This window comes from Batrachochytrium dendrobatidis (genome assembly GCF_000203795.2).
Source record: "Batrachochytrium dendrobatidis JAM81 unplaced genomic scaffold BATDEscaffold_1, whole genome shotgun sequence".
In the NCBI taxonomy this organism is placed as follows: domain Eukaryota; kingdom Fungi; phylum Chytridiomycota; class Chytridiomycetes; order Rhizophydiales; genus Batrachochytrium; species Batrachochytrium dendrobatidis.
In genome coordinates, this window is record NW_006281099.1 from 2,978,274 (window position 1) to 2,990,690 (window position 12,417).

At 41.4% G+C, this 12,417-nt stretch overlaps 6 protein-coding genes across 6 annotated transcripts; 3 read left to right on the forward strand and 3 right to left on the reverse strand.

Moving 5' to 3' along the window:
- Positions 1 to 436: 436 nt before the first annotated feature.
- BATDEDRAFT_4477 (threonylcarbamoyladenylate synthase) lies at positions 437 to 1,474 on the forward strand (the record flags this gene model as incomplete). The annotated part of the gene is made up of 2 exons (XM_006674846.1): positions 437 to 1,166; positions 1,233 to 1,474. Coding segments are annotated over 2 exons (972 nt in total), but the record flags the coding sequence as incomplete, so codon positions are not given.
- A 35-nt stretch (positions 1,475 to 1,509) lies between these two features.
- BATDEDRAFT_34193 (peptidylprolyl isomerase RRD2) lies at positions 1,510 to 3,115 on the reverse strand. Its single transcript, XM_006675719.1, has 3 exons — positions 2,270 to 3,115; positions 2,085 to 2,185; positions 1,510 to 2,008 (listed from the first exon to the last, which is right to left on the reverse strand). The coding sequence occupies exons 1-3, from the start codon at positions 3,102 to 3,104 to the stop codon at positions 1,673 to 1,675; spliced, it is 1,272 nt and encodes a 423-aa protein (XP_006675782.1). The 5' UTR covers positions 3,105 to 3,115; the 3' UTR covers positions 1,510 to 1,672.
- Positions 3,116 to 3,856: 741 nt separating this feature from the next.
- On the reverse strand, positions 3,857 to 5,556 carry BATDEDRAFT_15591 (uncharacterized protein). Its single transcript, XM_006675070.1, has 5 exons — positions 5,488 to 5,556; positions 4,818 to 5,059; positions 4,323 to 4,685; positions 4,044 to 4,251; positions 3,857 to 3,948 (listed from the first exon to the last, which is right to left on the reverse strand). The coding sequence occupies exons 1-5, from the start codon at positions 5,547 to 5,549 to the stop codon at positions 3,924 to 3,926; spliced, it is 900 nt and encodes a 299-aa protein (XP_006675133.1). The 5' UTR covers positions 5,550 to 5,556; the 3' UTR covers positions 3,857 to 3,923.
- Positions 5,557 to 5,629: 73 nt separating this feature from the next.
- On the reverse strand, positions 5,630 to 8,709 carry BATDEDRAFT_34195 (uncharacterized protein). Its single transcript, XM_006675720.1, has 6 exons — positions 8,506 to 8,709; positions 8,021 to 8,287; positions 7,596 to 7,865; positions 6,656 to 7,493; positions 5,903 to 6,585; positions 5,630 to 5,813 (listed from the first exon to the last, which is right to left on the reverse strand). The coding sequence occupies exons 1-6, from the start codon at positions 8,679 to 8,681 to the stop codon at positions 5,669 to 5,671; spliced, it is 2,379 nt and encodes a 792-aa protein (XP_006675783.1). The 5' UTR covers positions 8,682 to 8,709; the 3' UTR covers positions 5,630 to 5,668.
- A 613-nt stretch (positions 8,710 to 9,322) lies between these two features.
- On the forward strand, positions 9,323 to 10,504 carry BATDEDRAFT_22138 (uncharacterized protein; the record flags this gene model as incomplete). Its single annotated transcript, XM_006675416.1, has 1 exon — positions 9,323 to 10,504. The coding sequence occupies one exon, from the start codon at positions 9,323 to 9,325 to the stop codon at positions 10,502 to 10,504; it is 1,182 nt and encodes a 393-aa protein (XP_006675479.1).
- A 150-nt stretch (positions 10,505 to 10,654) lies between these two features.
- On the forward strand, positions 10,655 to 11,919 carry BATDEDRAFT_84986 (uncharacterized protein; the record flags this gene model as incomplete). Its single annotated transcript, XM_006676035.1, has 3 exons — positions 10,655 to 10,834; positions 11,039 to 11,367; positions 11,445 to 11,919. The coding sequence occupies 3 exons, from the start codon at positions 10,655 to 10,657 to the stop codon at positions 11,863 to 11,865; spliced, it is 930 nt and encodes a 309-aa protein (XP_006676098.1). The 3' UTR covers positions 11,866 to 11,919.
- Between the last annotated feature and the right edge of the window lie 498 nt (positions 11,920 to 12,417).

Here is a 12,417-nt window from a genome sequence, read left to right on the forward strand (position 1 = left end):
GACGCTTTATATTCAACCGAGAATCAACTGGCCGCGCCAACAAGTCAGATTGCTGTCATGACAGAATATAAATTGATAAATGTTTATACTATTCAAGCCAACACTTGAATATTTCCAAAATAAGAAAATAGTTGAATAAACCTTGCACGAATACTTTCCAATACACGATATACGTTAATGGCAACAATTACAATTTCTCGTTTTTTTCGATTTCATTTTATTTTCATGCTCTTTATCGCTAGCCATAATCATGGAAACCGTAATTATAAAGATAGACTCGCAAGCGTTGGTCATGGAACTTGGACTAGAGACTGGATTTTTTCCATCTACTGAATTGCTGCATAAACAAGAAACAGCACTTTACTCTAATATCAACCAACCCAATTCAGAGGCTGCTAAATTAAAAGGTGCAATATCTATTCTGAAAGCAGGAGGTGTGGTTGCATTTCCTACAGAAACAGTTTATGGACTAGCAGCAAATGCTCTTGATGCTGCTGCAGTTCAAGGCATTTTTTCAGCAAAGCAACGACCAAGTGATAATCCTCTAATTGTGCATGTATCTTCTATCCAAATGCTCGAATCGCTGTTACCACCATCACTCCCACATCTACCCAGCATCTATGTTGCTCTTATTAACAAATTCTGGCCTGGTCCACTCACGATCCTTTTACCAAAAGGTCCACATATTCCCAACCTTGTCACTGCTAGTCACGATACTGTTGCTGTTCGTATGCCGTCGCATCCTGTTGCACTCGGATTGATTGCCCAGTGTGGATTTCCTCTTGCTGCTCCATCGGCCAATACAAGCGGAAGACCTTCGCCTACTCTTGCAGAGCATGTTTTTGCTGACCTCCATTCTCGTATTCCAATGATCGTCGATGGTGGAATGTGTCGTTCTGGACTCGAAAGCACAGTGGTTGATGCTTTACGCAATCCACCTGCAATCCTTCGTCCAGGTGGTATCACATTTGAACAGATTCGTCTGATTGCTGGGTTTGAAAACGTTACGATTTATAACACGCATTTTGTGGATAAGGGGTTGGAAGAGGCTCCTACTACTCCTGGAATGAAGTATCGCCACTATACTCCAAATGCAGAGGTGGTTTTGATAGAGATTGGTGCAAATGCTATTAAACTTGACGAAACCAATTGTGTGGATCCGGAGTGTATCAGAAAGCAACGATGTCTGGTCAAGATACAGGTTGAACAGGCCTTGGCAACCAGAAAAGAAGGTACTCGGGTTGGTGTTTTACGGGCTGGAAGTACTATAGATAAATATGACGTCTGTAAAGAGGCTGTTGAGATACACCTTGGAGCTACTGCCGAGGAGATTGCACGGAATCTGTTTAAAGGACTACGCGATCTTGAACAGCATTATTGTGCATGTATCATTGTCGAAGGAATTCCAGATGTGGGTCATGGGCTGGCTGTTATGAATCGAATTCGGAAAGCAAGCACACACATCATTCAACCCCCAACATGATTCGGCTTTACCTAACTATCAAATCTGGATTTTATCACTATTGTTTATTTATAAATGACGCCATAACCCCAACTTATCAGCTTATATATTTTGTTAAACTCACTGAATTGTAATGGCTGGATATAAGATCCAATCCTAACTTGTACCCTATTGGCAAAGACAAATACATCGAGTCAACACGTCGATCTGCTAATCGAATGGAAGTGGACGACGGGGAAGAGCACGATGTTCAGCAAGTCCAGCAGCAATCGCACTTGGCACTCTCATTCCACAACATGTTGGATGTTCCTGACCAAATGCATGAATATGATCGTGTCCGTGATCCTCAGTAGCATCGCCTTCACTAAATGCACTGCCTTTGAATGCAAGCAGCGATCCAAACAAAAAATGCTGCATGATGGGCAGTTTGGCCAGTACTTCCGCCTTGTACATTTTAATCATGCCTTGATTCACCTTGTCCCATTTCTTTACACCGCTAATATCATCAAGCATTGGCGAGTGCCAACGCAGTGAAGCGGTCTTGACCTAAGTAGCAGCTTAGGGTTAGTAATCCAAACTAAGCCAGTTTATTCCAGTAACCCAACTAGATCTGACAACTTGCCGAATTGATAAACTGGATGCATGCAAAGTATATATAGTCTTTGGAGAATTCAGCAATGATATCAGGATCATGGATAGATTTTGGACGAAAGTACTTGTGATCTATACATTCAGTGGTGTAAATAAGCTTTTGACCCCAACTCTAAACCCATCCGATCCAGAGCAAAAAGAATGTCATGACATTACCTGCCAGCTGTGATGATCCGAATAGAAAGGGGAGAAAGTGGTAGTCATCCAGTCCCCATACACCATGCGACCCAGCAGGTTCTAACCAATAATTAAACTGCAGTGTCCGCATCACTTTGATATACTTCCAAAACACTCTCAGCACCAGTGCAGGATAGTCTTCTTTTTGTACAATCCCCAACTTCTCCAAACATAGTAAAAAGGCAATAAAATGAGCCTCGTGGCCGGTTCCGTAATCAATCCGCTTTCTGTTTCCAAATGAGTGGAGTAGATAGACTGCTAGTTCGGGAATGGCAGAACTGTGGTCAGACAGAATGGGAGCAAGAAGGGTTTGAGCCTGAGAGTCGAGACGGTCGTACCAACGCTGAAAGGCAGGATTACCAAATCGAGACTTTCCTTCTTCATCAGGAGGCAAATCCACAGTCCATCCGTCCAAGGTTTCAAGGACAGATAACAGTTTGGTAATATTGGGAGACTCTGCAACAGCTGTACTCAGAGTAATGTTTCTGACAGATTGGTTGAGGTCGGTGAGAAAGTTAATAAAGTCTTGGCAGGCCGGAGAAGTCTGGAATCTCTCCAAATCCTCCTTTGTAAGGATGGCTCGACGAGGAAGAGCATCACTGGGGATATCTTCAGTCTGAGCAGCAATACTAGTGGTGTGAGAGCAACCTGCTGAGTGAGTGTGACTAGAGTCTGTTTGAGAGCAATGTTCATGTTTAGATTTGATTAGTTTGGCTGGTGGTTCAGTGACATCAGTAATATTAGATTCTGGCAGTTCAGCAGTGGAAATAGATGATCCAAAAGAGACTGTTTCACTCCCATCTGTGCTCATCATTGTTGTGAATGCCTTTCAGCTGATGAGTTGAGTGTAGAAACTTGCAAAGTTGAAAAGATTTGCAAATGCAATAAACAGTCCAACGATTCCCGATAGAAAGCTGTATGAATCTAAAATCGATCCATTTGATCTTGGTACAATGTCATGTTGTGTAGACTGCATAGTTTGAATGGTTTCGCTGCAGTTGAATCGGTAGATGAAATCTAGTTTTATTTGATTCAAATGATACAAGACTACGGTATCCGTGCATTTTGTTATACTCGATCTATTGAGAGTTTTGTGATGGTCGCCATGTATAATGAAATAAACACTGTTTGGATATATTACCGTGTTTTTAGATGCATTCTTGACACATTGATTTAGTGTATTTTCAGGATACTGTTTTAAAACTGACCCGCCTTGCAGATACTCTAAAGGCGAGATGCGAAAGCTGTTTGCAATACATCTACTAATTTATATCTGGCTAAGATTAGCACTGGTATGATGGCAGTCATTCGTTTGTTTGCTGTCAAATTCTTTTTAGCTATCCTGACAAGAAACCAAGTATTTTAACAATGTGCAGTAAATACTGTCAAATTGTTGGAGTAATTCAAGTCTACTAAGCCAGTGTTGTTGGAATAACCGATATTCTTGGCATTCATTATTCCAGTCGATCTGAACACTTGTCTAGTCTGAAATTTCCAATCACGTCGAGACCAGTAGAAAAGATATGCCGTCAAAAGTAAAACCCCCGATTTGATACTTTTTAGAGTACGAATGAATAGTCACTGTTTATTGGTCAAGTATAGATTCGTTTCAAGGGTAAATAATAGAGTCGACTCAGCTGCGCTTGAATGATTTGCCACTATAATAGACGAGGTATATTTAAATTAATACAAAAAGTCTCATTTTTCAACAGGTAAATGATATTTAGATCTTTGGTGATTTAGTTGGTCATACCTTGCAGTCTTCTTTTCTTTTTGATCGTCAGGTTTTTCAGGCTTTGCACGGTTCAGTACCTTTAGGAAGTTGTCGACGCGTGCACGCATACGAGAGTGCATGTATGCCTTGGACGCCTTGATGTGGAAATGAAAGTAGTCTCGGAATAGCTGGATGCGAGAAATTGCATCATATGCATTGGCACCATGAAAGTGTCGAGGAAACAAGACTAGATTCAAGCAAGTGTCAGCACAAGCTGCTCCAACTATACTTGGTTATACCCAACGGTTCAAGTCTTACCAAATGTGACGTATCCCACAGTGTTGGAGTCTTTGAGTCCGCTCACACCACGAAGTTCTAGAGGAGGTTCCCGAGCGCTGTATAGCACCTGTGGTGCATTTTGGATGGATGGCTGACGACGAGCATCAACAAATTCTTGCAAGAATACCTTGCCGTAAATCTTGTCTGTTTCATCCTTGAATTCTGTAGAGAAGATAACAGTTACACGATCAGGAAGAGCCTTTACGTAGATGGCTTCGTCGTCACGATAGTGGATAGCCATGAGTTCAGATTCACGACCCTCTTGTTGTGCAACAAATGCAGCTTCAAATGCAGCTGCCATGATGTTTCTTTTGAGAAGGGAGATGGCCCTGATCAATGGCTCTAAAATAGACAAGAGGTTATATCCATATTCAAAGTAATTCAAAGCATCTACATAGTATGGACTTTACAGGATAGCCGATACGATAGAATATTATTAAAATGACAAACAGAGGCATTCAAGCATATCTTTACCACGGTCAGTAGGCAATGTTGTCAAGTCAATCGTCAACGACACATCGTATCCGGGTTCAGTAGATCCGCCGAAATACTGGCCGTACTCTCGCTTTAGAATTGAAGCAGCACCATATCTCTCCAGCTCGGCATAGCATCGGATAGCAACTGAGATAAGCAGTACGGTTTTAGACTCGGGTGTAGAGATGCGATAGATAACACCATCAAAGTCGGCCAATGTAATCTGGCATCTCTCTGGATCGCTGCATGAATAAAGTAGTCAAGTATTAGATGCATACATCAACAGGACTAATAAAGATGCTTTTGGGAGGTAAAATCATGTATGCTTGAGCAGTATTGGAAGCAATAAGGAAATAGAATACAAGCATATGGCTGTATCCACCGATGCATTCTCGACCATCTAATAATAGTATGGATTGCATGAGATAATGCTACCGCCATCATCTGGACAAATGCAAACCAGCAGTGAATAAATACTGTTGATAGACACTGTAGCCCTTGTTTAACTAGCCATCTAATGAATGGTAATAAACCAGCAGTCCATCTAAAGAGTTTTTTGGATGGTGAGCCTTGATTGTAGTGAGTCTATTCATTTGACTAGAGTGGAATATAGGACAGCAGTTCTATTGCTCTTCTCAACTCCTGAGTAGTACAAGACTAGTGCACCTGCCTGTTGAGTTTCTCACGGATAGTTTCTTCCAGGATCTTGCTATGCGGTTCCAGCAGAATCATGGTTTCTTGTTGGCCAAGTTGAAACTCAATTCGCGCAATGATCTTCACCTCACAATCCAACTGTCGAATCTGACCATTTTCTAATATACCAAACCAGTTCATTTATAAACTTCATTCTCTCACGACCAAACATCTTCAAAGTAGCGACCGCTGGTCTTGATATCCTTGAGCCATTGCTTGCCTCCCTCTTCTGCCATTCCTCCTGTCTTCTCTGCAATCGTGCCAAGTGCTTTCGATACATCATGTGCCATGTACTTTGCATCACTATTTCACAAAACACCATCATATAAGTACTTTGTAGTTTAAAAGCATAATTTACAATCAAATAGTCTTTTGGATAATCAAAAACTCACCCACAGATGTAAAAATACCCACGTCGAGTATACAGCAAATCCCAGATTTCATCACTGTGTTGGGCCAACAGATGCTGCACATAGACCTTTTGTGCAGTATCTCGCGAATAGGCAGTGTGGATACGTAAATCAATCTTTAGATTCTCAGTCTTGCACATTTGTTGCAGTTTTGCAAATTCTTCATGATACAGATCATCTTCTGCCTTGCGACGACAGCCATTAAAAAGCCATGTAGAACCAACCACTTTGCCTTGCTTGGCTGCCAAAACTCGTTCGATAACAAAGGCACGAAAAGGTGCTACGCCTGTACCTGGCCCAACCATCATCACCGGTGTAGTTGTATCGGCAGGAAGGCGAAACGTGGATGTGCGGATGCAAATGGGCAAGTAATGGGTAGGAACACTGCAGTGCTTGTCTGTATCTGCAAACGAATCAATGTTTGTATCACCAATGATTCCTGACAGATGCTTACGTTGCAGACACGATGTGGCCAAACCTTCCTTTACTACCACCTTTGATTTTTGCTTGCTATCAGACAGTGCAGGGGCTGATGCGATTGCATACCTTACAAGTACTGCAGTGATGGTCAACTTTTCAGGAGTTTCAGCAGATGAGGAAGAGATTGAGTAATATCGAACTGCAACTCGAGATAGCAGCTCAAAAAGAACAACTCCGAGAGGAACCTGGTAACCATTAGTTGGATAAATACTTAATGTGATGGACCCTTTTAATTAAATTGCATAGTTTGCTTACCTTGACTGACTTGAATTCTTCGAGAATTTCTGCAAGATTTTTGCATCCATTTTGCACAATATCGACGTACTTTTGACGATCCTCAGAGAGTTCAAACAGTCGCTGCTTTTCGGATTCATCAGAAGCATACTTGCCTAGTGTTTCAAGGTGGTATTGTTTTAAAACTTCAGATAGATCAAGATAGTATGTGAATGCTGCACGAAGTGTACATGGTAGTGGAAAAGGCTTTTTGGTATTCTGCAACGGATTGTTGGGATGTGGTATAAGATCAATCACACGGTCAAGATCTTTTATATCCAAAGCAGCTGCAAGACGATTCACGGTCACTGGATTGTTGTCTGCCCATACACCAACATGATCACCAGTGTGGTACACCAATCCAGACCCAGTAAGATCAAATTCCATATGATAGCATTCACGTTGGATAGATATTTTGGATCCCGATACAGTCCAAAACGGTGGATTATCAGTAGTCATCTGTTTGCCGGAAAATTCAATTGTATCATATGCTTTGTGAAAAAGCGTTTTGCTGGCTACAATTCTGCTGTAAAAAGGATGTTTAGCATCAAACACAGTTGCAGGTTTGTTTTCTTTATATACTTGGTTGAAAAGAATTTCGAATCCATCAAGATCGCTGCCACTAGGAGTCCATGTACGAACATGTGATGCCGAGTGCTCACCAGAGAAAACGGATTCGGCATCAGGTACACTGACAACATCAAATACAGGAACATGAGGGCAATCACGCATGCTTTTTGAAGATGTAGCATTGACTCCGTAGTATTTCGCTATTGCAGCTATCATGTTTGACTTCCAAGCCAAAAAATCTTCTTCAAGACTATGAATATTCAAGCAAATAAAATACAAAATAAGTTGAGCAGAGCATCAGTTACAGAAATATTTTGGAATCAGTCAATCAAATGTCGATTAAACAATCCACCTTTTATCATCATCTCCTTCACCACGCTCTCCGACACGCATACCTCCAAGTTTCGTTATTCGTTTATCAATACGGCGGCCAATAGCATTGTAATGTTCGTATGTTTTGTTTCCAAGAGCAAACACGAAATAGCCAAGCCCGGCCAATGCTTGCGACTCGACCATGGCGTCTTCCTCGTCAGTCTCAGTGTCATCCAAGCCAATACCTTTTCCACTCATCAGCCATGTGTAAAAGTCGGCTGCATTGTCAGTAGGTTCACCCTCACCATAACTATCATTACACGAAAGGTTTCCGGTCAAAAATAATACAGTTAGAACTGAGGCAGAAATCTTTGCAGGTGGAGTAAATCAGTATAGCAGGGTCTACAACTCTAGAAAAATTCTTGCAACATTTACATGAACAGCTAGAAAGATGCATAAACATACGTGGAAAAAAAAAATCCAAACAGGTCTTTATGACCATCGGATCTCCAATTTGCCAGCTCGGACAAATCATATTCTTCTGGGTCACAAATCAACGCGGAGATTCCAAGAGCATCCGATGCTTCCTTGACAAAACGAGTGGCAAGATCTTCAGCTGTACCCGTTTGTGATCCAAAAATCACAAACAAGCGGCCGTTACCATTAGTAAGTGCAGATGCCTCTTTTATGAGAGACTTCTTTGATGACGAGGCTGGCGTTGCTTTATCAAGGCTAGACTCATTTTAAAATTTAGCAAGGACACAATCGCTGGGTTTAGTATACAAGATCAATACTTTTGTGGTTTGATGGAATGGCCAACAGCCATCAAGTTAAAATATATTATATTCATGCTATCTAACAAAGTACATTCGAGTAAAGAGCATTCAAAGCATTCCTTTGCCGGTACACACCACTCATACATTGAGAATAAAGGTAGTCAAACAACCCACCTCATAGTGCCAGTAGTGGGAGGTGCAGCTTTGCCATTTACGCTGGAAGGAGTCTTGTCTGCATTATCAAACAAGCCAAATACAGAGCAGCCATTTCGCCAGGCAAAGAAGCCGGCAGTCAGGACAGCAATTGAGGCAAGAATGACAAGGTCGGCCATATCCATTCCATTTTCCATAGTGATGACGCTTATTTTAGTAACAATTGTTTGATGTAATGCCAAGGATTGATTGCTTGAAGTTGGATTTATTTTTTACAAATCACGTTCATGTTGGCACAAGCTTCATGGATATAGATGGATGCACGGTGTTGCAATGGTTGAATCCAGTTGCAGTTGTACTCACGTAAATCCCACTTTGTATCCTAAAATCAATGTTCTAGTTCAAGAAAAAACATTAGGAATGCAACTGTTGTTTCCATGTTGGTCAGCCCATTTCATGTTTGAATAAAGGAGAGTTTGAAGGTTGAACAAGTGGATTTATTGAAACTGGTGTGAAGATTGATTGTTTATAGAAAAATGAGCACAAGACTAATCAACTAGAAAGTCCAAAGATAATGTTGAGCATTAAATGTGATGATGCCAATCATTTCATGAGACTGGCTGTAATTTGCTTTCACTATTTGCTAGTTGACATACAGGCAGTTCTGTAAAGTTGAACAGCAGCTAACCTGTGACTTTGAATCGACTGGTTGAATTGACAGCCTTGTAAGGCGGAGTTTCTTGACTGGTTTTCTTTTGATGGCTGTCCAGATAATTCAGATTTACAAACAGACAACTATTTAATCTCGTTGCCTAAATATTTTAAACAGCTTATTTTTATGGCATTCAAGGCAGGTCGAGAAGTAGATACAATTGAGAATAGTGTAGACTGTCGAGATGTATTTGAGCTTGTCTCGCTTGATCGGACGGCTCAATCGATGTCTCTGACCATTCCAGCCAGCTCTCGAGTATCATTTCCAATGGAGACTGAGCACTCACCATTAAGACCTGCTTCAGTGACTGCCTGGTCTGTTACTAACCGTGGTTTCATATCTCATGCATTTGAGCGCCAGTTAAGCCTAGGGGCTGCACCTGCTGCTGAAGGTACATGTCATGATGCTATTCATACCCTTCTCGAGCCTACACCTGCTACCAATGCTTTGAATGTGACAAGTGTTGCAATGGCATCTTATTTGGATCCACTCCAGCCTATCGAATCTAGCATTCCATCTGTTTTGCAACATCCCAAACTAGATGCTGCAAGAACTGCCCCATCGTCACCACTATTAAACAGAAGTTGCAGTCAACTACAGATCCAGAAATCCTATCCACACTATGACTCGAGAGTAGATCCGCTTCAATACACTCTGAATAAAATGGGTCTAGCCACTGCTCGTCACATTGACTATGCATCCAACTCGATTCAAGAAACACTTTTGCTGGCCAAGGTTTTGGGATGCACTACAGTATTGCTGGGTGTGCTTGCCATGATGTATCTGCTTGTATCTGGCAATGCGGCTCTTACCCATAATTTTATAAACTATTCTGGACTGTGGCTCAGTGTCATTGTTTTAATTCTAACGTTCGTTGCTATGGTGATGCTCCATTGGCGGAATCTGGGTCTCATTATACGTCAATATAGACAGGCTCAGCCTACAACCATGATTTCCGATTCCACTGTAGCAGTGATGCCTATGAACGCGGAGAGTGAGTCTAGTAGTACCATGTTGAATGCATTTCCATTTTTACGTCGACGTACTTCCACTGTATCTGGTGCTTTACCTGATCCCCGACTTTTAGTAGCAGGCCATGTTGACTATGGTATGCTAAGAGATCAGCTTCAACAACGCATGAATCGCACAGAGCAAGTGTTAATCCGACTTCCTGGGTGCGATGAGATGCTTGATCGACTTTCCAGTCAATGCAGATCAAGCCGTGTTTCCAAGAATGATGTACATTCTGAATCTACTATGGCTGTCTCGGATCTATCGTTACTGGTTGTAGGTGAACGGACGCTTTAAGTTGGTTTATGGCTGCAGTTTTTGTATTACCTTTTATGGCTATTTTGATAATAAATGCAGTTGAAAGTGTACTTTTAGGATGAGTGTTGTAAATGGCATTTGAAGTCGCAAGCGAGATGTCCAACTTGCCATAAAAATTATATTCCTAGAATGTCGTCTGTAGCTGCATATCGCAACCTGTTTATCATTACTGGTGCATCCAAAGGGTTTGGAAAGAGTATTGCTCTTGCATTGGCAGATTCTCCATTACTGACTGCCCAGCCAACGGATGTTTTACTTGTTGCTCGCAATCTTGTCGAGTTGAATGATGTCAAGGCTGCTGTTGAACAAGTAGGTTATATTTGTATTGCTGCATGAGTTTATTATAGATGGAATGGTTCAAGTATATATAGGCACTATGTATCCCACCTGTTTAGAGATTATTCTTACATTAGTTTGTGAGCTGTTTTATCGCCATCATCTGCCATGGGATTTCAAAAAAACTGCAATATCATTGTAAATATGGACATTTATATAACACATCTCGATGAATAGATATTTCAAGAAGCTCATGTTGCACCAAGACACAGTCTATCTGTCCATGTTTGTACAGAGGACTTTTCCTCGAACGATATGGATGTCGTTAGCCAACGTATTATTTCTCGTTCAGCAATGCAGTCTCCATTAGCATATACTACTGCAGTGCTGTTCAATAATGCTGGTACGCTAGGCACTCTGTCTCGTATTCGTGATCAGACTATATCGGATATGCGTAAAAGTATTGATGTGAATCTAATGGCTCCATTGGTGCTGAGTGCTGCATTTTTGAAGCAATTTGCAGACTGCTCCAAACTGATCCTGGTGAATGTATCATCCCTTGCAGCGTGAGTGGTTTGTAGGTTAGATTTCATGAATGTAAAGTTTGGATCTGTAGTAAATCGAGTGATTTAATATGCTGTAGAATCCAACCATTTGATACCTGGGGAGTCTATTCGAGCATCAAGGCGGCCCGAGACATGTTTCATCAAGTGATTGCAGTTGAAGAAGCCAATATTGATGCAGAAGAAGCATTGTCAAAACGCACTACCAGTCCATGCTCAAAGGATACTCAAGACACTCAAGCACCTCTCAAGTCTGCTAGAGTTCGTGTTCTAAACTATGCACCTGGACCCATGGATACTGACATGCAGACTCGCATTCGAAATGAGATGCCAGAGATAGAGTTGAAGCAAGCATACGTCAAGATGCATGACCAAGGACAACTTGTGGATCCCAACGACTCTGCTAGTGTACTAATGTCACTGCTTGAGAGTGATGACTACATCAATGGCTCACATATCGACTATTATGATGTACAAAACACAGAACTCTCCAAAAAATAAAAACCAAATGACAAGAGGTTTGATGAATAAAAATGCTTTATTGAGTTTCTTCTTAATTAAATAAGGGCAAGAGATCAGCACGAGCACTCGGCGTCACCTCCAGATAGTGCAATAGGAGGGACACCTGTGCTCGGCGAGGCGTTGCAAGCAACTAACCAAGCTCTGCGAACCATCAAAAATAAGTTTGACAACAATCGGAGCGAACTCCGAGTTTCAGTTGTCACACTGAAAAGAACAGATACTACACTTGATCTTAGCCAAAAGGCCTGAGAGGATGCCGGAAAAACATTTCGCTGATCAAAGGCTGTATTTATATTATTTTGGCGGTCGCGGCAAAAAGGGACATTGTTATCTGCAAGTAGTTGTGGGATTTATTTTTGCATTTATGCAAAACAAAATAAAACAAGATGCCAAATACAAACAACCTCATGGAGTAATAACTCTCATCACATTTGCTGGACAAGACTGCATTCTTTAGTTGGCTAGTCTGCTCATTTTTGTATAGAAAACCAGCTACTATTCAAAGCAGCATTCACATCTCTTTAACCTCCA